Genomic DNA, 24910 nt, shown 5'->3' on the forward strand with positions numbered 1-24910 from the left:
ATTTCATTGCTGGGCATCTCTTCTCTTGAGAAATGGCGGCCTGCCCTGCCAGGCCACTCAGTGGAACTGATTAACTTTTCAGACACACAATGGACATTAGCTGTGCTATTTAGCTTTTCATAGTATTTGTCATTCTTAGCTAAAGATGCTCCCAACCCAGCACATTTCCTGAAAGCTACAGCTAACTTAGTTTTTTCCAGAAAATCTCAAATCATGATGAATCTTGCTGCCTAGACCCCCTTACACTTTCATGAATATGTAATTTAGCACAGCATACTTGCTGCTGCCTTATGTCTGATTCGTGCTGGCCAATGTGACCTGCAAAAATGAGCCCCAAAATCCCCAGCAATACTTTTATTACAGATGAGACATTTCCGTGCTGAAGCCAATGGGAACGAGGGCAGAATTAGCCCCTTAGGATAGAGGTTGCCAGGACATAGATTTGGGTCCTGACTCTGCTCTTATCCTGTTTCACATCGGTGTTCCTTCACAGAGCACGTGAGATCAGAATCATGTGCGTAGTTTCCAGTAAACGAATCACTTGATTTTTAACTATGGTCCCTGTTTCTTTGCTGTCATTTCTAAGTTAATTTTCTGTTCTCCTCCCTGATCTCAACTGCATGCAACTGAGGTTTTTGACATGATCTTTGCCTGAATCTTGGTTTAAATTAGTAGAGAAACAGACTGCTAGATAGAGGGGGAGGGAGCTGGCAAACAGGTGGAAGGAGACAGATTGAAATAAATTTAAAAAACCAGCTCCCTTTAACTAAATCTGAACGCTTCCTAGAAGAATGTTTCCTGAGAGTGACATGGGGGATATGATGCTGATAGGTAGAAATATTGATGGGTTAAGAAGCTTCCTAATCCATAAGACACAGGCAGGTTTTCAGTGAATCATTCTGTGATGTTCTAGCCACAATCCCCCTGAGCTGCACAGTGTGATGGGTTTCATGGACTGCTGCCCACTGAGCTAAGGGAATCCTAACTCATTTGGTCTGTAGTCAACATTAGATATGACCCAGCCTCTCGGGGAGAACAATACACATTACCAGGGTGTAAAAACGTGATAAAGCAGAGTGTGCGATGACTCAGGGTCCCTGTTAATTAGAATGTGAAGGCCTAAATAACACCAAAAGTGACAGTGAACAGGAGCAAACGACGACATCACTTTGATTAATAGAGTTGGGAACGATATTTTGTCTTGCGGATTTCATGGCAGCTGAGGTGCAGAATGTGTCATGTCAGGGGCGCCCTGACTTTTACGTAGGATGGGCCACATTTTAATAGAGCGATGTAGGCCAAATTCTGCTCCCTGTCCCACCAGTGCAAACACAGCAACGAATTTACTCCCTGTTTACACCAGGTAACTGACATCAGAATGAAGGCCCTCTGTCTGATAGACACCTCTCCTCCCAGTCACGACTGCATAACAACACTGCAGCAATTCCAGAAATTGCTGTCAGGAGAAAAGCATTTAATATATGTTCATCTTCTTTTAAAATGCAGTTTAGCAGCCGGAAACAAAAAGGCAGAGCCAACATCTCGCCCATGGGACCAGCCAGCTCTCTACAGATCCCCAACGGTCAATAGCGCATGAGTTAGGAACCACCATATTATGGCACATCGCTCTTCCAGATGCAGGTGAGCAATTGGCTTGCTTGATGAACCACTGAAAGTTTGCACTCAGCCTTGTAAGGCTGGCAAAGAGTGGGTTCTAGTTGAGATAAACTTAGTACAGCTCCTCTTGGTTCAGCCAAAGGTGGAGGGATTTTTTTCATCCCTTCTTTACCTTTTCTTCTCCCCCATCCTCCTTTGGCCTTTCTTTATTCAAATACTGGGAACAGGTCACTTTCACCCTCTTTTACATGTGGTCAGCCTCCTAGAGGTAGGGTCCCTAAGGAAGGGTTAAATCTATCACAGCTCAAGTCATCAGCCCTTATTAACACCTGTATCAAATTTAAAATAATTAGCATTTTATGTTGCATGCCCTAAACAGGGACATGGAAGGGATCAGAGGCTGTGAGCAGAGCCATATGCTCCTGTGATTAATACTGAGACCTGGAGCACACAAAGCATTAGAGCAGAAAATGTGCAGGTTGCAAAGGCAGCGTGATCTCCTGCGTGCCTTAAACTGTGTTTTTCTTATACAAGAGAGCCACGGCAAAGCCACAACGTGCCTGTGTATTCTCATACATGCAGCACATTTTACAAAAGCACATGGGCAATCAGTGCAGGGCCTTGGAGGGGAGGGCTGGTGTAACCCACCCTAGGAGGGTCTCCGTTCCTGTCTAGCAGTGGGTCCATGAGTAGATAAGAGTCTACTACAGCAACCTGTTAAAGATGTACTCCTTTACCTGGAGCAGTAGAGACTCAAGCCTTTAGCATTGACGATCCCAGGATTATTATTTATATTGCAACCACACCGAAAGGCACCAACTGAACTAGGGGCCCCATTGAGCTGGGTGTGAGGGACTGGGCCTGCGTGGCTGCGCCCAGCAGTTAGAGCAGGAGCAAGACCCAATCGTCAGAGCAGGGGTCAGGCCTACTCGTTAGAATAGGCGCTGATAGCCGGGAATTGGAGCCCAACACCAGATTCAGATGCCCAAGCCAAAGGGCACAGCTTCAGTCAGGAGCCAGGATCAGAACCGGAGTCAGAGGTCAGATACCAGAGGCAGGGTCAAGGCCGAAGCTCAGAGCCAGGTTACCTGGAATAAGGAAAGGCAGGAGCAGGGCTGGAACAAGCAGGTCCGAGAGCTATTGCGGCCGGGGGCAAATGCTTTGAGCAGTCAACATCCTGCTGCCAGTTTTAAGAGCAGGTCTGTTGATCCCCTCAGCCAATCGGGGCAGTCTGCTGGCTAATCTGGGGCCCAGCTGTGCTCAGTAGGGTGTCTGAGGGGTTAAGTTAGCAGGCCAGCAGGCTTGCTGCAGGTCCTTGCTCCTGACAGGTACACAGAGAGAGAGAGACAATCCTTGTCCCAAGGACCTTAGACTCGAAGTAGCCACAATAGACAAAGGGCCGGAGGGGAAATAAAGAGAGGACATGACCTGCCCAAGGGCGCAGAGCCAAGAACACAACCCCAGGCACCTTTGACCTCATTCGCTAGCCAGTCTGCTGGACCACTTTGCCGAATGCTGGATCGAGCCCGGCTGACCACTCGAGGAGGACGTTATATCTACAACTTTAATGCCAGGTTCTGGAGGCAGGCTCCAAAATAGTATATTTACCGGCAATCCCATTAGGGCGGAATGAAATCCGGAAAATAGATCAGAGAATAGCATCCCTGGGAAGGATGAAGGTTGAGCTGGTTTGGGAAGGTCCTTGTAGTCACAGAGGAGTGTGTGTTGGGGAGGGCAGGGGACACATGCCTACACAAGCGAGTTTGAACAACCTGCCTGAACTTGCCCTGCATCAGTGAAACTGAAAGAACCCTTGTAAAGGCTCTGCGGCCATCAGAGGACAGCAGCTTTAGCTCTAGGGCCACGGTGGCTCTGTTGGCAGCTAGTTTCTGCTGATAACACAGAGCAAGTGGCATTTGTAGTACGGGGCTGGGTTAAAACAGACCCAGCGGAATGTGCGGGAGAGGGAGAAAAGCCAAAATCTTTGTAAGCACGAACATGGCAAGCATTTGGTCTGAAGGACAGAGATGAGGGGACTGGGATCAAATTTTCTGCAATAGCTAAAGAGCATCACCTTCCTGGATCAATGTTTGGTTGCGACTAGAACAGGTTTAAATGTGAGCAGGGAAATGGATATTCTTGGAGACAGACTCGTTATTCCCTTGCATCTCGGAATAACTGGAAATCTTTGGACAATTTATTCCCCAAGATGCTGTCTAAAACAACAGCAGCAAGGAGTGTGTGTGTGCTATCTATTATTAAAAGACAAAGCAATATGTGTAGTGCTTACTGAACTACTCTTCAGTTCCCTGATGTAGCAAAGAGGACCATCAAAATCTGCTATGGGGATTTTCTTGCTTAGGGGGAAAAAACACAAAAAACAAAATTAAAACCCCTTGCCTCCACCTTTATTATGGTAAAATATCATATTGTCTGCAAACATTTACGATGCAATCCATCTGCAAATAATATGGTTTTCCCACTAGTGACATGTACAGGATTTAGTTTCCTAGGAATGGGCCTGGAGTCTTTACAAGTCTCCCACATCACCGATAAAGATAAATGAAAGAGAGAAAGGTATATTTCCCTACTCTCAGTAAAGAACCATTATTTACGGGTCCATAGAAAAGCCTGGTCTGTCTGAGAAAGTTACAGAGCCGATGACAAAAATCTTCAGAAGTCAACCCAGCTCTTAATCAGAAGGAATCCTATTTCCCAGCTCTGCACTTTGGAGGAAGGGAGTTCCCTCTGGAATGGTCTGATTCTGCCCCTTTTCAAAAGGCAACAGAAACCTTTAGAGCTCGACATGACAGTCAAGATGTTTTATTTCAGTGCAATCAGGTACTGGGCTGACAAATGCTTGAAGCCCTTTGTTGATCCAGAGCCGGTACTGCTCAGACCGGGATAGGGTAAGCTTTTTCTACAACAATGCAGCCATTCCAGATCTAGGAGGACTACAGGGGAGTTCTATGGCCTATTCAGTTCTAGTCCCCTTAGCTGAGGGGCCACTGAGTATCCAGGAGAAACCACCTCATAGAATCCCCCCCACTCAGTTCCCATAGGACTCAGCAACCAGCAGGCCCTACTAGCCAGGATCAGATTTCAAACCATTAACTGAGCACACGGGAGACTGCACTTCCCTGGGCCGTCCAGTTCCCCTCTGACGGGGATTCGAAAGACTTGCATAGGACGGCACATAGTAGAGTCCAAATCCTGACCAGAAAATGAACCCTCCTCAGTAAGTCTTTACGCAGGACAATGGCACCTCCCAGCGGCGTTGGAGCAGCTCAGTGGTAGAAGTTGGCTGAGATTTGGTGCACCGTTCTATTGTGCCAAAAAACAAAACAACAATAACAAAAACCCATAAAAAAACAAAAATGAAGAACCAACCTCAGCAAACTATTTCCCCCTCTTTGGGTAAATTCATCTCATGTGCAGAGCTGTATGGCACCCCAAGAAGCCAGCCCTTAGCACAGGGGAAAATATCTCCCAGTGGTGCCTGTCCATAACCAATTGACATTAATGAGAATCCTTCAGGTAAGCATTTGCAGGATCAGAGCCCCCGGTTGTGAAATGATTTGGGATCTGTTGGGATGAAAGGTGCTCTCGGAAACCTGCACTCTCCATTTCTCCTGTTCCTGAATGTGGGTTTTCAGCGAGAGCACAGAGAGACTCCAAGTGTTTGCTGAGCAGGTTTAGAAATTACCACTGCAGCAGCGACCGTCCAGCTATTAGTTTACAGTCAGTCAGCGTCAGCTGATTAATCTCTGGGCAGTTATTGGCTGCTCATATAAGTGACAAATTCTGCTTAGATATTATTCAGCTCTCCTCCAACCTTCCCATAATTAGGTTATTAAAATGGAGAGGGGAATGGAGGAAGGGGTATGACATGTTCCAGCCATAATAGGTTTGGATCTCTTCCCCGATGGACAAAATAATAGAAAAAATGCTATTCAGATCAGGACAATGAAATTCATGAGAAAAATGGCCCCTTGAAATCCTGCTCAGTTTTGGTAGAAGGCTAATTTGGAGAACAGATGCAATGGGAGTGAAAGCAGCATGAAATCTTGTGGGCTTGCATTTGAAATATCTTTTTGGTCAAGGTATAGGCAAGGTCCAGACTCCAGAGAAAATAATACAAAAATAATAATGATAATAAGTAAATAAAAGATTTCGGAGTCAGTTCAAAAGTGTCTGGCAATTTAGATTTGGCTCACGGTCTGCCTATGCCTACCCCGAAAATACAGTGTCATTATGCCTCCCTCCGCTACAATCCCTTGTTAATTCATTGGAAACACAAAAATACTCCCCAAAGCACTAGATCTTCCACCAATGTCACTGCAGCTTTCTGAGCTCATGCGGCAGAGTGCAGTAATATTTTACAGTGAGTTTGCAGGAGGCTGTGAGGTCTTGGCTTTCTTTCTCTGGATGTACTGGTCACAGGCATTATGGGGTGCCTGCAGGGGATGTTGCCACAGTCTGAATGAATCCACCACACTTTCTGGCTGAGAGCGCTGTGAGAAAGCTAGCTAGACCCATAGACAGCTGTCGCTAAGACTGAATGGGAAACTTGCAGCCCGGACAAGTCCAGAATGGAAAACGTGCAGCTGCCATTAACAGTGAATGGGAAACCTGTAGGCCCTGCTAAAGCTGAATGAAAAATCCAACATCATGGTGAAATCACAGCCCACTAGGTGGCGTCTCCGAGAAACAATCATACCCTGCACCTGTCTTACATATTGATAAGCTCCCTGTCCATACTGACACCTCGCCATTCACTGACTGCTCGTTTAAGTGCCCTTGGTAAGCAAAACCACCAATAGTTGACGCAGGTCTCTGCAGAGACGGCGAGGGAGATACTGGTGCGTCTGCTTTCCCTGGAGAAGCGGTAACTTGAATGCTTCAGTTTTGCTCTTGCAAGTGTTCAGTTGTGGTTGATCGGATCCTTTAGATCCTTCATTGATTTATCAGCAGGGAGAAGCAGAGGGAAATTGAGTCAGGAATGTTAGTGGGATTTGAAAGATGAAGCGGTGTGTAAATAAAACTCTGGCTGCTATATCTCCGGCAAGGACAATGCACACAACAAGAGTCAAAGATGAATGTGTTCTCCTTGTAAAATGAAATGTGCCCTCTTTGTGGGAGCATGTATGTGGCAGACAGAGCTAACTAGCACTGCTAGAATTTGGGATACATTGTTCTTCAAATAAGTCATCTAAGAGACAGAGGTAATCACTGGATGTCACGGGAGAAAGAAGGAAAGGTGCCCAGATACAACGGTGATGGACATCAATATTAGAACCTAGGTAAGAAGAGGCCTCCAAGGGCATATTTAGGATCTCCGGTGATAAAGGGTAAGAATGTCCCGCTAGGCCTCAACCCCTGGCAGTATAACAGGAGCACAGGCACCGGTTCTCTGGTACCCGTCTCGCCGAGCAGTTGTTAGGGCCCGGCGAATATTACAGAACTTCATGGGCAGCAGCTTCAGCCCCCACAGCTTTGAGACTGGACCTGTGCCGAGTTCCCTGAGTTCGTGCAACACTGGTCTGGCCTGAGCCTGGCAGGCTCCCCCAGTGCCATTCTCACTGCTTCATCTGGGTGATTGCCACCGCCGAAAGGAGGAACTGCTTGACTTTCTCAGGGTGCTGCCCAGCGGTCCTGCGGCACAGATTACTATGTGCAAATAGTGCACACCACCTCCCAACAGCAGCGGGAGAGAGTCTGGATTTCACTGCTTTGCTGTGGCCTTTGTTTGCCCGAGCCTCTTCGCCCAGTTTAATTTTCCTTCTCTGATTGTCTTGCATGCCCAGAGCCCTTTCCGTGACCCTCCTGCCTAGCTCCCTATTTGGCCAGTTTAACCTCTGACACCCAGCAGGATCATCAATTTGCAGAATATAGTGCTGTGTGCGTCTTTAGGGGATTACCAGCCTTAAACTTTCGGAGGGCCACTGCAAGAGAAAACCATTCAATCACTGTAAATCAGTCCTGCTTGATCTTTGTGCTCCTGCAAGTCAGCTTACGTCTTCACTGGCCTTCTCCGTTTGCCTCCACCTTCAGCAGCTTTGTTTTGTGTAGCGTTTGCAGCAGTCAGAAAGGAACTCTGGTGAGCAGAGGGGGTCAGAAAATTACTGAAGCTTCCTTCAGAACGCCCTCCTGTGTCAGCTCCCAGATGTGTCGGCTAGGCATGTGATTTCGGGCTCAGCGGGCCCTGGTGCCGATTTGAATGGCAGCCTGGCTGGGCTGAGGGCAAGAAGGCATCCAAGCTTTCAGGAAGCCAACTCAGTGATTTAATTGCATTGTTCATTTGCAGAGGGAGAGGGAAAAAAAGAAATCCCATTGCAAAGTCCACAGCACAAGGGCTAATTAGAATAATGGTTGGTGAAATGTGGTTGCAAACTTCAGTAAATCTGTTTACAGTCAATCTCCCTGGCATCTGAGCTTCACTTAAAAAGGGCTTCCTTGGGTTTCTTATTAGTCATGTGCTGCCTGGGGGCAAAAATGCAGAAGCCCTCCCAAGTTGCCATGACAGGGTAAAGATACAAGGACTAGAGCTCCGGGCCTGCTTACGTGGATGTAGATCTGCAATAAAAAAGCCTCCATCTCCAACGGTGAAGTTTTCTCTTGGGGATCGAGTGGGTAGAAAAATTCTGACCGAAAAGAAAAACCCTTTTGTGATTTTTTTTCTATTGTCCTACCAGCAAATGACCCAATAATTAGCTAAAGCTGTCAACAAAGGGGGAGAATTCAAATGCTTTCTCCTTTCTTGTCCATTGTGGAGCACACACACAACACTCAATAGATAATTAATGACTAATTAATAAATAAATAGTAATAAGAACTCCCGCTAATAACTCCCAGTGAAATGAAACACATGCTGGATCAGTGTCACCGACAAGTCATGTTTTGAAACAATGCAGATGGCTTTTGGGAAGAGAGGTCTGTGTCTGTTGCAAAGGCAACCTGGGGAACATTTTCAAAAGCAGCTGAGGAATTCAAGAATGAAAGTCACTCCTGCTCCTACGTTCTTTAGGTGTGTTGAAAAGCTCCTCCCCTGCAGCGCTTAAATGTATATGTACGGGTAGCACTTAGATAGCACCTACAGGCTCCCACTGAGATCGGGGTCATGCAAACACAGCAAGAGACATTCCCGCCCCACAGAGCATATACAGGTTAAGACGGCAGACAGACAAAGGGAATATCATTATTCTTATTTGACAGAAGGGAACTGTGGCACAGAGAGGTTAAGGGATTTGCCCAGGTCACACAGGGCGTCTTTGGTAGAGCTGGGAATTGGCTCATATCACCAAAGCCCAAGGCCAGTGCCTTAGCTCCAAGATGACCCTTCCTTTCTAAATGGCCCACATCAGTGACAGACTTTACTTCACTGAGGGCCTGATCTTGAAAGTTGCTGTGGCCTCTGAATGCCCAAGAGTCACTGGGAGTTGAGGGAGCTGGCAGCACGTAGCAGGATGTGTGTTGTGACCCGTAGCCGTTCCTGCTGGAGACCGGGTATGTTTTGCTAGCAAATCCAGTGGCAGAACAACTAGGCTCCTAAAAAGCACTGGGAGCATACCATTGTCTGCATTTGCTTCAAAACTACTGAGTGAATGCTAGACATCGCAATGGTGCTCCATGTATTATGGGAGATAGCAGGCTTCAGACGCTGGAGGAGTGGAGCCAAATTTGCTCCCATTTACAGTGGGATAAATCTAGAGTGATCCCGCCCATTTCAAAAGACTTTCAAAAGATGCTAGCATAAAGCGGAGCAGAATTTGCCTCATTACTGCAGTGGAGCCTGGAAAATAGAAGATGCACTCAAAATGCATAACAACATTTATGTCTGTTTATTCCTATCCATTTAGAATATACCTCTCTGCTGTGGCATGATTAGCGTTGCTGTCTCCTATTTAGCAGATGAAATGTTGAGTGTATGTTGAGTGGTCCCGTCAAACTGTACATCATTGAGCAAAATGACAATGTATTTGTTCCAGTTGTTAAAGGAAGTTTAGGATTTAAATTCACTGTGGGGGGGTGGGAGTGTGTGTGGGGGGGGGCAGGGAGGAGTGCCAGTGGGGAACACCACCAACGGTCTAAACAGTTTCCCTATGTATCTCATTAGAGAGCAATAGCTATCTTTTCCTGCACGAATACAACGTAAAATAGACAGACTGGTGATTTCAGCCAGGGGTATGAGACTCAGTTATGAATGTTGTCAAAAAATCATGGCTCTCGTAATTTCCTCGCCCTTCCCTACTCATTCCAGCTAGCGCGTTTGGCATCTGCTAACACATAAACCCCTAAGCTATTCCGGAATCATAAAGCAGCGAGGAACATCTGGTGAGTGGAGGACCTGATCACTCAAATGAGCTGTGAATAATACAAGATGTGCAATGCTATGAACAGACGATTGTCACCAGTCCAGTGGAAAACAGCACAATCCTGAGCCCTTGCACAAGGAAGTATCAGGACTGCATCTTCTGTGTGCACTGAAGAGGTGAGAGGAAGAGCTGGGTTGGGGAAAATCAGTGAATGTGGTCCCACCTCACCATTGGGACTAGTCAGACTTTTCCATTCAGAAGATTTTTTTTTTTTTTTTAAAAGAAAAACATGGTTTTCATCCACACAGACACGTCTGCATTTTGAGTATCATTTTCAGGTGTTCGCTGACAAAAACAAACACCGAAAAGTTTCAGTCAAAAACAGGAAAAGTTTGGTTTTCAAGTTTTTGATAAAAATCCAAACCTTTTGAAGAAAAATGGAGACCACACAAAACCTCCCTTTTTTATCAACACTTTTCCCAGGAACAACAACAACAAAAAAACCAAAAACCTAGCCACACTCACCATATAGAATTTGCCATATAACTCATTTTCACTTCCAATCAACACAATAATCCCTTCCTGCCCCCTTTTGGAAGAATTACTATGCAGGTAAAATATTCTTTGCGCTTAATTAAATAATTAAAATATTTGAGACTGATGTTCATGAACACATGCATTCAGAATGTGTGGCAAGGAAAGCAGCCGAGCATTATTTTTCCAACTAATTATATTTCGATCTCTGTGGTAAGGAGGGGGAAAAAAAGTAAATGTATTCAGGAAGATCTTAATGTTATTACAGACCTTCATTACAAGTGGAAATCTTCGGGCCCATGGGTAACATATTGATTCTGGTGGACATTAAAGTTTTTATTTGATGCTTAAGCAAAATCTAATCTGACTTCAGATTTTGCAAAATATTTTAGGGTAATTAGACATGTTTGCGCTTTATTGATTCTTAAGATGAACACAAGCATGTGGGGAATTGCTAACGCTCTGCATTCGGAAAAACCAGGCTCCCTGCTTTTCTAAAGTTTGTGCAATTAAATCACCTTCTGCTAATGCAGCCATCATTATTCTGGATGGAAATGAACACATAAAAAGCCAAGGGAGTTAAAAAATAACAACGAAATTAAAAATGTTGCATTAGTGTTTGAATAACGATTTGGTTTGCAGTACTCTTGTTGATCATTCCCACAGATCTTTGGATATATTTCTCATCTGCATGATAAAAACAAACCAAGAAGCCCAGAGCTGCGAAGCATGACGTGTGATGATCAAACAGTTTGGTGCACATCTGACCTTCCTTTTGACTTGCAGACACTCTTAAATAGGAAGAGCTTTGCAGCTGTACATGAGACCCCATGAACCTACCATGTCATACCCTGTCCTGACACCGGACAGATTATCTCGGGGTTTTTATTTAAAAATAGGATTTCATGGCAAACCAGGGGACTGAAAGCACATTTCCTGTGCTGGCAAGTGGGATTTTTTGTGAGCATTATGCCAGTGCAGCTCAGTCAAACAAACAAACATGCCTCTAAACCAGCAACAACAAATCACGGCTCTGCTTTGAGGCATGAGGCAACCTGAAGAGATTCAGTCAGAGAAACACTTCAAAGGCATCAAGCTCAGAGTAACCATGTCCTCACACACAGAGGGGGAAATCCACACGAAGCCCTCCTGAAAGACGAAGCAGGACACAGCAGCTCCGGCTGCTGTCGCCATCGACTGCAAGTGCTAGAGCTTTGCAGTCTTTGCAAATAACCAAGATTTCCTCCTTGCTGTCTAATCAGGTGCGGGCGCTCACCTGTTTTGTCTGTCCCAGGGAGCTCAGAGCTAGCGAGAGGCACTGGACTGGCAGCCCTGGAAACTCAGCTCTTCTCTCATGGTCAGTGTGGCTGATAGTGAACCGAGCCTCTGGAAATCAGGCCATCGGTTACTCCAGCATAGAGAACACTCTGCAGAGACAGACGGGCCCAAAGGGCATGAGCCCAAGGCACACAGACATGACTATTAGTGTTTGTATGGTGGTAGCACCTAGCAGCGCCAGTCACGGACCAGGACCTGTACAAACACAGACAGTCTCCGCCCCTCGTCAGGGTCGACCTGCTGAGCAGGTAAAGGGAAACTATCTACAAGCACAAGGAGGTTTGACAGACCTTATCCCTTGGAGGGCAGCATAAAATGCATACATGGGCGTGCACACACACGCAATGGTAAACACACACAGCAGCACATTTTCATGAAAAACTTGATTTTCCTGAAAAAATGTGAAAATTTGAAGAATTTAGACCAACTAGCATGTGCACCCCTCACCCCTCTATCCCATCCACTTGCGGGCAGCATTGCACACGTGGTGCAGCCATCTATGGGTTGGTTGAGTGATCCTGAAATCCCAAGCCACCTGCCTGAGAAAGCCCCTCAAGGGGTCTCAACTCCAAAGAGTGGGCAACTGAATCCACTGGCTGGACACAGTGTTCCTGTGTATACAATGTGTCTGGTGACGTCTTTTATGAAAGGTTCCACTGTCCTGAACTTGATGGTCATTATGGGATATGGGTACAGACTGTGGTTATGAATCAGTGTATTTGTGTACATAGAATACTGTCCTCATGACCCATGCTACAATTCGAAATACACCTCACAGCAGGGAAAAGCTCTTCTCGAACTGGGTGTTTACACAAAACCAGACACAAATACCAACCCAGGAAAGGACAAATGATGGGCCATTACGGTTAATGGGAAGACACTGAGATGCCCCAAGAGAGAATCCCCCTGCCCCAACCCCCTTTCTCTGAATAACCATGAATTACGATAGTGTGGGAGAAAATAAAAACAAACACCTTTAAAACCTATTCAACGGGAAGGGATTTGCAGTGAAAGGTATCCATGTGCAGCCTCTAAGAGGGAAGCTGTCTGTGAAACACTGGATCCCCTCTCGGACAGGAGGCACACTAGGAAATTGTTCAGAGGCAAAGTGGAAATTTATCTCGTATAGAGGGGTAAAGCTTGAAGTTGTCTCTTTATGTTTATTTGCTGTGTAACTTGTATGTGCTAGCTTTTCCTCACTATTTCATCTCTGATTCAGTGATTTTTCTTCATTTCGTTTATTTTTACCCCAAGCAGGTCTCTGTTGTGCAAACTGTGGGTGCCAAAGGGAACTGATAACTGGGGACAGGTTTCACACCTTTGCGGGTGACCAACCAGAGGGGAACAGCCCGAGTATCTGGCAATTAAGAGCTCAGTGGGAGGACAGATTTGGGGTGACTTGAGATCAGAAGGGCTCTTGGGATACCCTATGAGGAGTAATGAGGCTGGTGGGAAGCCAGGGTGAGACCTTTATGCTTGTGGGCTGGCTCTGGGTGCCAGGATCTGAGCCAGAGCAGCATGGCGTTAAGGCACCCAAAGTTATAAGACAGGCAGTGACAGAACCCCTTGCCAGTCTGGGTGACCCCAAAACATCACAGCCACCAGCTACATGCGAATTCCCTTGGTTCCTTTCCACAACAGGCATTAACCCAGGAACAAATGCTGTACTCAACAGTAAAACAACACTTCTATCTGAGCAGAGACAAACCCTCTGTTAGTATCAGGGATGATTTTTGGTGTGTGTGTGTGGGGTCTATAGGGAGCGACAGATACATGCCCCTGCCCCCTCAAAATAGTTCAATGTACCCTGTCCCTGAACATATAGGTTAGGATTCTCCTGGAGTCTCCAAGAATTAAAGATTAATCTTTAAGTAAAGATTATGTCATGTGATGAAACCTCCAGGAATACGTCCAACCAAAACTGGCAGCCCTAATACACACAGGCAGTATTGTGCACCTACACTCATACGTGCATGCACCCCGTCCGTGAGAAAGCAGTTCTGCACACGCACAAGCCAGGACACTACACATTGCTGTTGTTGGTGCAGTCAGAACATTATATAGCTCACAGTTTTCTTTCCAATTGATGGGAAGGAGAAAGCTGCAGCCACGCAGTGGAACTGGGGGTTAAGCCTGCTAAACCAGCAGGTCAGAAACATGTCCGCTTGTCTGCACTCTGTGCATCTGGAATCCTACCTGTCCTGAGGCTGTGTCTCTTATGTTCATCTTGCTCTAGCCAGGTGCGTTTCTCAGGTTTGATGACGACTCCAGGGGCTGTTTCCTTCAGTGAATGGTGTAAAACCTTCGTTTATTGTCATCTTAACAAGATTCATCCTGCACATGCCTGCCAAGGAAGGAAGCACCAACATGAGCTTCATATTCATTTCCCCAGTACGCGTCTGAGCATACAAATTCATCCTTAAGCTTCTTCTGACCTAGTAGCTTACCCCCACATATTTTTAAAAGACAGGCTCTAGTGGTCTAAGCTCACACAGAAAGCTGGATGCATCCGATGGAGTGAGCTGTAGCTCATGAAAGCTTATGCTCAAATAAATTTGTTAGTCTCTAAGGTGCCACAAGTCCTCCTGTTCTTTTTCCAGAAAGCAGTGACACTCTTCACACTCGGCGCCCAGGCCCTTTCAGGAATACAGTTGCAATCGCAATCCATTGAGATTTGTACAGTCAGAACACAGATACATTCCAAGTAAAGCAGCCACACAGGATATGTGGAACTATGAGTATGGAACATACTAAGTCATGTAAATGAAACTGGCCTGGGCTAGCTTTTCCCATAGATGGGGATCTGAGAGCTCCATGCCTCAGCCTTGCAGCTCCAGCACTGTAGTGGCATTTACAATCAGACATGGAGCTGCGGGCATCTCCCTCCCATTGGTGAACTGCAGATATTGGCTCCAGTAATTTTGCTTCAATATGATTACTAAGGAACAATGTTGCATAGGCAGGGAGAGGGAGTTGGAGAAGCCCAGGTTCTGGAACAATATTTAGCTCTGCTGTAGTGCTGTTTATCCATGAGATCTCAAAGCACTTTGCAAAGGGAAGATAAGTATCAATCTCCTCATTTTACGGATGGAGAAACTGAGTCACGAAGAGGCAAAGCAACTTGGCCAAGCTCACACAGCAAACCAGGGAACAGCACTCAGGTCTCTTGAGCTCCCAGTGCAAGTGCCCTACCCATTGGCCTGCATTGCCTCTGTGATTCTGTGAGAGTGATTCAATTCTGAGAACATGGAGAGAAATTTACCTGCTGAGAGGAAAACAACCACCACCACATTATAGGCAATGACATGAAAGCCTTTAGGGGGAAAATAAGTGGTTCAGATGGCCAGTTGCCTTAGTCATAATACAGAAAACTAGTGATAGCTATTCATGTGCCAGGCTCTTTTTGAACCACCCCCCCCCACTGCCCCAGCCCCACTTTCTGGGTGTTAAAGTTATTTCCATACGTAGGGCAGGGTCCTCTTCCAGGCAGCAGGGACCCCATTACAGCAGAAGCACTTCATTGTTTTTTTTCTTGTTATAAAGCTGGAACTCCCCCCGCAAAATAACCATGCAGAGCCAGGCCGTTCGATTTAGGTAGAGAGAGAGTCACAGTGTCTGATGTTCAGTTCATTTGTTGATCATCTCTTCCTCTCCTGGTAATTCTTGTTGCATTATTGATTTAAAGTATCACTGATTTCTCTCTCGCCCCCAGACAATGAAGGGCCATTTCTGTTTACAATGCTAGTACTAATGCATCAGCCAAAGAGGCTAGGAGAAGAGCCATCCCAGAGGCCTCAGTTTGTCATATTTTCTTTTCTCTATGCCCCCTCCAAAGCTCTGCATGTTGTGCATACTTGGAAAAAGCCCCCCCTCCAGAAAGACCATCCCCCTCCCTTTGGGCATTGGCTATAGCGGGTAGCCTGAGAGCAACACAAAGTGTTCTCTGCCCGTCCCCAGGGACTGACCATGGTACTTAGACTGTGGGCTCTTTGAGGCAAGGCCTGTCTTTCCATTGTGCATGCCTAGGTCTGGAACTCAACAGAAACTTACTAATCACATGAAATATATTGAAGAACATTTTCCCCGACGTCCCTTCCTCTTAAGGATCTGAACCTTCACTCCTAAATTCCACTGCGGGATTGTTTCAGATTGCAGGTTTAGGCCCTAAGAAAGCCAAGCGTGGTCTGGTGGCCTAAGGCACATGATTGGAAGCCCTGGGTTTTATTCTCAGCTCTGCCAGCAGCTTCTTGTGCAACCTAGGCAGGTCACTCAAAAAACTCTGTTTGTGCCTCAGTTTCCTCATCTCTAAACTGGGGATAATACTCAACAACTTCCCCTGGGCAGAGTGAGGTTTAGTTAGTTAATGTTTATACAGAGCTTTGCAGATATTTGGGCCCTGATCACTGAAGTCCATGGCAAAACCGGCAAAACCAAATTCACCAGTTCAGGAGGAGGCCCATAGAGGGCTGTTTGAGCTCAAAACGTTACTATTAGTTTTTTGCAAGCAGTGTACAAACAACAGACTGAGCTGTAAAAGAACCTCTTCCTGGCGTAGGGCCTGTGCCTGCTGCAGCCAAGGGCAACTGGGCAAAACTCCTAATTACAGTGGGAGGGGGCAGGCCCTGAGCATCTAGAGGCTACGCTCAGCCGGAAGTCTCTCTTTCCATAGCTTAGAGGTGTTAGATAGTAAGGCAGGATCCGGGGACCAGTTGGGGGAGAACGAGGCTGACACTTACTCTAGATTAAAGTTCAAACCCAGGGCTAGTGAGAGTTTCATCGTGGGGTTTTCTCCAGTGTGTATGTTCACAAATGCTCTCTGGTTTTGTAGCCACAGGACTGGATCTCATACTGGCCATAATACACCCTGTATCTTCCCTTTCCTTGGAAGGCACGAGACACTCCTTTGGAGAAATATTTTAGCCAACCGTGTGAGCTCTAGATGAAATGGCCCAAAGAGCGAATCCATCAGGGGACACACATCTTCCTCCTCTGAACTGATGAGTCCAGGGGCTGTTTCCTTCAGTCAGTGGAGACGTTTACACAGAGCACCTTTCATCCCAAGGTGCTTCATTAAGTATCAATGAAATGCAGCCACCGTGGTGATGGAGCATCCCAGCCAGCGCACAGCACAGAACTGCTGGGAAGGGAGGTGTTTGGTCAACCACGTCAGGGTGTCCCCCAGCTCTTACACTGCATCTTCAGTGTCCAACTCATAGCTCTGGGCAAACCTGATTACTCCATGCAGTTTATTGTGTCCAAGCTCAATTTATCTACAGCTGAAGGTTGAATGGCTGAGTGAGTCCTGCTGGGATCTAAATCTTCCATTCCAAAGAGCGTAAGCATTCCAATCTTAGTGCTAAAAAACCCCCTTACACCAGCCTCTCCAGGGACTCGACCTAGGGGTGTTGGTATCTGTCTCAGCACCCCGCCCCCCGCCTCCAGGCCGGTACAGGTACCCTTAATGCTCCAGTTGAATATTAATTTGTCCCTATTTGTCCCTACACTGACGCAATGGGATGTAGCAGTGCCGGGGGCAGAGGGAGGTACAGAAAACATGCCTCAGCTGATGTTCCTCTCTCCTCTCAAGCTGGTTCACTGGGTGTAGAGACCAAACTCGGGGATGAATCTTGGTCACGTGCTACCCGAGGCACGCAGTGCATGTGCTACAAAGATTGAGCACAAAGGATCAATTTTACCCTGAGGACTCCAAGGGGCTTACGTGGGGCATGTGCTTTGTGCCGTCTGTCTGCGCAGGGCTGAACTCTGCTCAAAACGACAGGATAATCTAGTTGGCTCCAACATGCGTCTGCATACAATTCACTTGCGGTTGGATCCAGCAGAATTCCTATTTCACTAGCATGTCTCTTCTCTTGGCATTTAGTGTACTTGACCCAGCAACCACGTGTTCCTCATTGGCTTATCCATCATGAAGAAGCAAAGACATTCTAATGCCCTATGTATGTATATATGTCAACTGAGTTACACATCACTCCAGGGGTGGGGTGGGGAAACGGACTGTAGCACCCTAAGCACCCTCCATAAATTACTCGTACTACAATAAGTAGAGGTAAGTGTCTGGTTTATCAGGGAACAAAAAAGAAAAGATGAAAATAAGCAAGGTCACATCCATTGTATTTGACACAGCTCCCTCTGCTCTCAGTTCCTCCCCTTCCAATTCGGGGTAGTCTGGGAAGTGTAGAAAACTAGTTTATATTTAGCTGAAGGGAAAAATACATCATGGCAATAATTCCAGCCAACCCCAACTCCAGATCATTTTTCTTAATACAACATCTGCGTAACCTGCCATGCTAGGAAGAGTGCTGCGCAGCCAAAGGCACCTTTGCTCTCCTGTAGCTTAGCAACAAGTGCTAAGCAACACACTGTTTGTAATCATGGCTTTTATCCAGGGAGGAGCCACTCATTTAAGAGCTAATTTATATACAGACCACCACCCATCGGAGGGGAGAGAAAAAGATATTATTAATTTTAACTGGCTTCAAGGAAGTGTTCATTAAAAAAAGTAAAATAAACCACCAGGTATCCTGGTCTGATATGCTGTATAATTTTTTATCTCCCCTCAAACCCATCCCCCATGCCAGAGGAATGGGGCAATGTCTTCAAATTCACCCCTCCCGAATCCAAGGTAATGTGGTGCCAACAGTTTCATGTTGGCAGATAGAGAACACACGTTCGTTCCTCTGATGCAAATGTCTCTTTCTATCCTGCAGCCTGTGGATCTGGGGCCACAGGTTTGCAGCAGGGTCCCCGCTGTTTGCAACATGAATTTGCAGCCCTTATCCAGCTGCAGATACCTGCTCCTTCACGCACCAGGGGTGAAATAAGATCCCCAGACACACACTGTCAGCAGAAGTGCTGAGAAAGGAACCCCTTTTATCCACATTACCCAGGCTGCTCCGGCCACAGTGCTCCTATAGCGGCCCACCTTGGCTGCACACCGCGTAACGGTTTGTCTACCTTCCTCGGTCCTCGCCTGGCCTACCCCTCACTGCACCTACCTGCACTGGAGTTCACTGGAGTTACTCCTGATTCAGGTGAAACAAGAATTAACCCCATTGTCTTTCCTTCATTGCCCCAAGGCTACTACCAGCAGACCCTTGCAGAACCCCCTCTGCCTATCCAGCACATGCGAGCAGCCGTACTCAAGGGCTCAGAGTTTACTCCAGCTCTGCTCCATCATCTCACGCCCCGTCTTCTCAGAGGTTCTCCCCTAGAAATGCCATGGTGACACTTGATCTCTCCTGGTGGCAGAGAATCTCCACCTCTGCCCATTGCCCATCGGGGGTTAATTGCTTGTCCTTTTAAGCAACTATTTACTTTGATCTGCTTTTTGAGACCATCTCAGCCACAGAGCAAATCATCGGTGTTTTATCAGCTTGGAAGAGACCACCTCAATCATCCTCCACATATACCAGGAAAGAGGCTGCACTTAACCTCACCCTGTGCATCCCTAGTGACTCTACCCGAATCACCCAGGTAGACACACTCTTCCCTGTTCTGGCCATTCTGCACGTCCAAGGAAGACCTCCCATATAAATATGTTTTTTCCATGTTAATTCCCTATGTTCTTTACTGAACTCCAGTGACTTGTCCCATGGGTAACAATGCTCCTCCCTCCTTCATATTATTGCCCTTTCAGTATTTATGTGGCTGAGTTTTCATTCTTGGATATCTCCACTGGTGAGAAATTAAAAAAAAAAAAAGCAACCTGAAAATGTCTTTGTTTTAGGGTTGAAAAGCCTCCCCAGGAACGTGCCCGACTTTCCCCATATCGTATTGCGTTTCTTATTTTCCTGAGATTTAGGTTTTCGGACCAGCATGTGCTGACCCCTTCTAGAAGCAAGACACTGGGCTAGATGGATCATTGGTCTGATCCACTGAGCCATCTGCTTTCCCAGTGTCACACAGCACAGCGTCAAATTAGTTCTTCAACTTCAATTTTCTTAAGCCCTACAATGGTCAGATCATAATGCAAACCAGCTGGAAGGAAAAAAAAGGAGACTCTTTATATAGGTATTTTTGCCTTGAGTGCTCTGCTTATCTCCCTGAGAACTCCATACTGATGAGGCATATTTACCAGTATTCCAAAAATCACAACACACACAAAAGGCAAAAGGGAGTGAGGCTACTGGAAAGTAGCATCTTAGGGACTGACACCCCTTTCTCATGTCCTAAGATGACAAATGAGAGAGAGAGAGAGAGTGCGCAGACCTGCTGAACTTGTCATGTCATCTCAATATATATTTATTTAGATTTATGACATTCCTTTAAAGTAACAGAGCATAACAAGATCAAATCTCATCATGTCAGCCACAGCTAGCCAACCCTTAGATCAAAAGAATTAACGAATACGCCCCCCCAACTCCTGAACGACTATCCCTCACGCAACACACCTCTCCCCAAAAGATCTAGTAAAAACCAATTGCTTTGCAGATTATTCTAGAAGTCAGCAAACTTGGTCTATTTCAGACCAAAGTGGGAGTGAATTCCAAAGCTGAAGGGCCCTCGCGGAGAAAGCCCGGTTAATTTAACATGGTCCAATCAGGTCAGAGAGGCGCAAAAAGGCAGAAGTGCAACCTTCGATGCTCACTGTGGTTCCTGTTTCATGACCAGTTCAGCACAACGGGGGCAGGCATTTGGGCTGAAGTCACAACAACAAACAGTGGAGCTCAGTCTCACATTTTGTACTGCACCCCACTGCTATCCAGCATGCCGGCACTATCTGCCATGTCACGCTGGTCACGCAGGGAGTCTGCTGCAGAGCAGGGAGTTGACCCCAAGTGTCCCAAGTCCTAGGCTAGTGCTATTATAAATTGAATTGCTCACATTTCTCTTTTTTACTTGTCTGACCACAGCTGAAGTTAAGGGAGTAACAGCATTCCACATTTTGTTTGGTGAGCCCACATCTTTGCATAGCAAACACAGTTTGTAACAACCGCTTATGGAACAAAACAATATTCCTGGGCACTAAACCCCCCCACTGAAATAACAGGAGGTCAGGAATTCTATCTGATGTTATGCAGGCTACTTCCAGTTGTCCAGCAGTGTGTCAAGGAATACATTTACATGTACTCCTCATAATTATAATAAATCATCTACCATTTCTAGCTAGAAGACTTTGTCAGGCAAAACACCCCTTGCTGAGTAACATCCTCAGGAGTGGATCTGCATCCCCAAGTGTTTTTAGAGATGCAGCCAATCTCACAGGAGGGTAATGTCCTCCACCAGCATGAGAGGCAGCATGGTCTGGTACATAGGTCACAGGACTAGGAGACTTGGGTTTTGTTCCTGCCTCAGCCATTGACCTGCTGGGTGACCTTGGGCAAGTCACTTACCATGTCTGCGCCTCCCAACCTGGTTTGTTTGTATTGTTCAGCCTTCAGGGCAAGGACTGTCTCATACTATACACTTGCCTAACCCAATGGGGCCTGATCTCCGTTGGGGCCCAGGGCACTAACGTAATACGGCTAATTATGATGACGATAGTCGGTGGGGCCATGAGCTGGTCTAGAAATCAACATATTATTGCAAGTAAATCAGAAGAATGGACATATACTGTGAACGTGGCTATGTTGCCTCTTACCAAGGAATGTAAGGTGTTCCGGGGAAAAAATATTAATAGAGCAAATGGTGGCTGAAAGCTCTCTCAGAAGAAAGTCCATCTAGTGTCTCTTTGCTCCCTGTTATCACTCACAGCACTAAATAAAGCCAGGCGGCGGGAGACAGACAGAGAAAGCAATGCTTCTGCAATGACATACTGAATTCTATGCTACTTGGCACTAAATAAATCCAGGCAGATTTAGAAGCAACACCATTGCTGAGAAAATAACCTTAATAAAGTGGATATAAATAACCATGCAGCAGTATGAGGATACACTGGAATTGTTTATGCAGGTAAAATTTAATAGGAGAGGTGTGATCACATTTAAAACCCAAGTAATCAGCACGTAATTTCAAAAGACCTGATGAATTTGCACTCAGGAGAGAACCTTAATGTCTTTTAAGAAGAGTCATTAGATTTAAGTAAATGCTGGCGCCCAAATATTCTATCAGGGAGCTGTAGAACAAATCAACTTTTATTGCCAAGGCAAAAAGGAGAAAACCCAATTTCTTGGAAGCTAATAAAAATTTTATAATTTTTTAGACTCAGATAAGTGTTGGGTTTATTACTTTGTAGACATCTTCATACAAACTGGAGCAAACCTAATCCAGACAAAAACAACAGCTGTGAGGCACAATGTACTTGACCAAGATGGATGCCTCAGAGATATGATATTCATTAACTCACTAATTCAAAATGGTAAACAAAGTTTAATTCGGCATTCATAGCTGCACATGCAGCCTGCCATGGGAGCGAGTGCTTTGGTATAGGATTTTGCATATTCTGCTGGCATTTCACTGGCAGGAGTTGCAGGGAAAGAAGAATTGCTGCACTAGAACCTCTCACTTTTCTTTAGGGTGTGACCAGTTCTGGGACTGACTTGCAGTCCTTACTCAAGCAAACTACCCTATAACTTCAAGGAGGATTTTTCCTAATTAATGACTAGGATATGACTACATATGTGTAAGAGGAAACTGTAAGAGCCTGATTTGCAAAATTGCATACCTAATTTGTTCATGCATTTACTGGATCTTCACTTGCAGATGTTACACGTTTGCATAATATATCACATCCCCCTCTCGTGGCTCATCGACATAGAAGATATCAGATTTCTACTGGACAAAAGAACGGCTATACCAAAGGTCTGTCTAGCCCAGTACCCTGTCTTTCCACAGCAGCCAGTGCCAGGTGTTTCAGAGGGAATGAGCAGAACAGTTAATCATCAAGTGATCTATTGCCTGTCACCCATTCCCACCTGCTACTAGTTAATGGAGAGTTTAGAGAAAGTCATACTTTATGCTTTGTTCCTTAAGGTCTTGAATTCAACCCCCTACTGATGAACTGTGGGGGGGAGGGAGAGGGGGTTTGGGGAGTTAAACACCAAATCTGCATGTGAAAAAGCCCATGTATGCGCCCAGCCCCATGTTTGCCTACACAGCTGCCCAGTTTTTGCATCCAGCTCCATAGTGTGCTACTGCACATGCAGTTATTTTAACGTTTGGGTCTTTTTTTGGCTAAATTTTACCCTCTTTAAACATGGACATTGCTCGCAGCTACCCACTCCCCCGACCATACACAGGGAAATGTCACCCTAAACACGGATGACGTAGTCCAAACCACATTTATTTGTTTTTGTGCCCAGGTCACAGTGATTAATCCATATGCCTGTTTCCATGATGGATGATCCCACCCAGTTCTCTCCACCACACAGGCAAAGATCCTGTAACTCCCGCAGGAGCTCCTGTGTCAAGTCATCTTTACCGTTACCATGAGGTTTGACTCCAGGAAGTTGGAGAGACTATGGCATTTGGTGTCATGCTTCAAGCCTGTCAGCAAAGTGAAAAGAGTACGACACACCTGAGGCAAGCTGGTGCTCAGATACAACGTACGTACCACAAGTGAGCCATGGAGTGCTTAAGATACATGATGTACATGAAGATACAGCTGTACTTCCAGTGTGTCATGTACTTTTCCATTTGCTGACATGTATGAACACAACAGTATACTGGTCTAAATGCATCCTCTCAAAAGAGCTGCAGACAGAATGAAATCAATCCCTCAGTGAAACTGGAAGGGACCTCATGATTCACCCATGCCACCTTGCAATCCAAGGCTACAATTCTTCCAAATGAGACAGCTCAGGCAGATCTCATGTGTCTATCGTATATTCTGCAACTGCGTGCTCTGGAGATCCACCACTTGGGTCGGAAAGGAACTGAGTCCACAGTCACATCACATGCATTCTCTAGAACCACTCCAGTCGCAACACTGTAGCCAAAAAGTCAACAGCAAATTTCAGATGAATTTATGGGGCTTCGGAGAAAGGGTTTATGCTCTTAAAATCTTGGCTCTGCTCAAGGGCAGTTTCTTCTGGAAACTACTGAATCCTAGAGCAGGAAACAATTTATTTTAAAAAAATGGCCCTTGAGCGTACAGAGACTGGTTTGTGCTTTACTGGTCATGTATCTCCAACCTGCTGTGAAAGGAGCGTGCTGGCGGTGTTCTGTCCCTTTAGGGAAAAAAAACAGCGCTTTCCCCTCTGCTTCAAAAACAGAGAAACAAACACCCCTTCCCCTCTGCTCAGGCCTGGCCTTGTAACTGCCCACAGGATGTTCATTACCACGTCACTTATCTGTGTGGCCCTAATAGAATTGTTGGGGGAGGGGGCTGACTGTCCGGAGTCCGTCCCTAGCTGCCAAGATGCTGCCAAGTCTTGACAGGGGATTCTAAGTTCAAAGTGCAGTGCAAATTGTCACAATGACAAATCTGATTGCTCTCCCTCTGATTCCCTCCCCTAGTCATTGCTAGATAACCTGAACAGATTGGAAATTATCTGCCCTAGCTCAGCTGCGAGGTATTCTTTGTTCCATTTTTCATTAGTCCTCTCCCTAGGCAGACATCTTGGCTCTGATCTGAATCATACACGTGGCTGCTTATTTATTTTTCACATTCTTGTCTTCAAACACATTTGTTTTCTTTGTGTTTGATTGGATGCAAAATGTTAGCCATGGAGGAGGCACCTCCTCATGAGACTGATACCAGCCCTGAATGTGTTTGCATGTGGACAATATGTCCGTCCATCTGTCTGCACCCATGTCTCTGTGCAATCAGGACACAAATCACACTTTTTCATCCTGTGACAGGCTGCGCTGGGTGTTGCCAGCCAGTGCCGTGAGTCAAATGAGTGCAGCTCTGTCCAGGAGAAAGCATATGATAAACTATCCAGACACAGCAGCTGTACAATGCAGCCACCACAGGGGAGCATCCAACCTGAACCCTTCTGAACCAGACACAAAGTAGCAATTGTCTATTCTTACAAAAAGAGCCCTGGGATCTTGAAGAAACTATTTTCAGTTGTTCCTGGGCCTGGCTTCCTTTGGTGGCCATGATTTTTGACACCAAATGAATTGCAGACACAAATCTGAGCACTTCTGTTTGCCAGCATGGACAGCCCAGCCTCTAGCAAAGCCTCCTGGGCTATGTCTAC

The 24910-nt window shown here is 46.0% G+C and overlaps 1 protein-coding gene across 1 annotated transcript in view; it reads right to left on the reverse strand.

The window, feature by feature from the left end:
• Positions 1-24910, reverse strand: part of CTTNBP2NL (CTTNBP2 N-terminal like) — a 214578-nt gene that overhangs the window by 115228 nt on the left and 74440 nt on the right. The window contains exon 3 of the mRNA XM_073320254.1: positions 14001-14148. Within this exon, the coding sequence (XP_073176355.1) occupies positions 14001-14030 (30 nt within the window). The 5' untranslated portion in view covers positions 14031-14148. The remainder of the gene's footprint in view (positions 1-14000; positions 14149-24910) is intronic.

This window comes from Lepidochelys kempii, chromosome 21 (genome assembly GCF_965140285.1).
Source record: "Lepidochelys kempii isolate rLepKem1 chromosome 21, rLepKem1.hap1, whole genome shotgun sequence".
Lineage (NCBI taxonomy): Eukaryota > Metazoa > Chordata > Testudines > Cheloniidae > Lepidochelys > Lepidochelys kempii.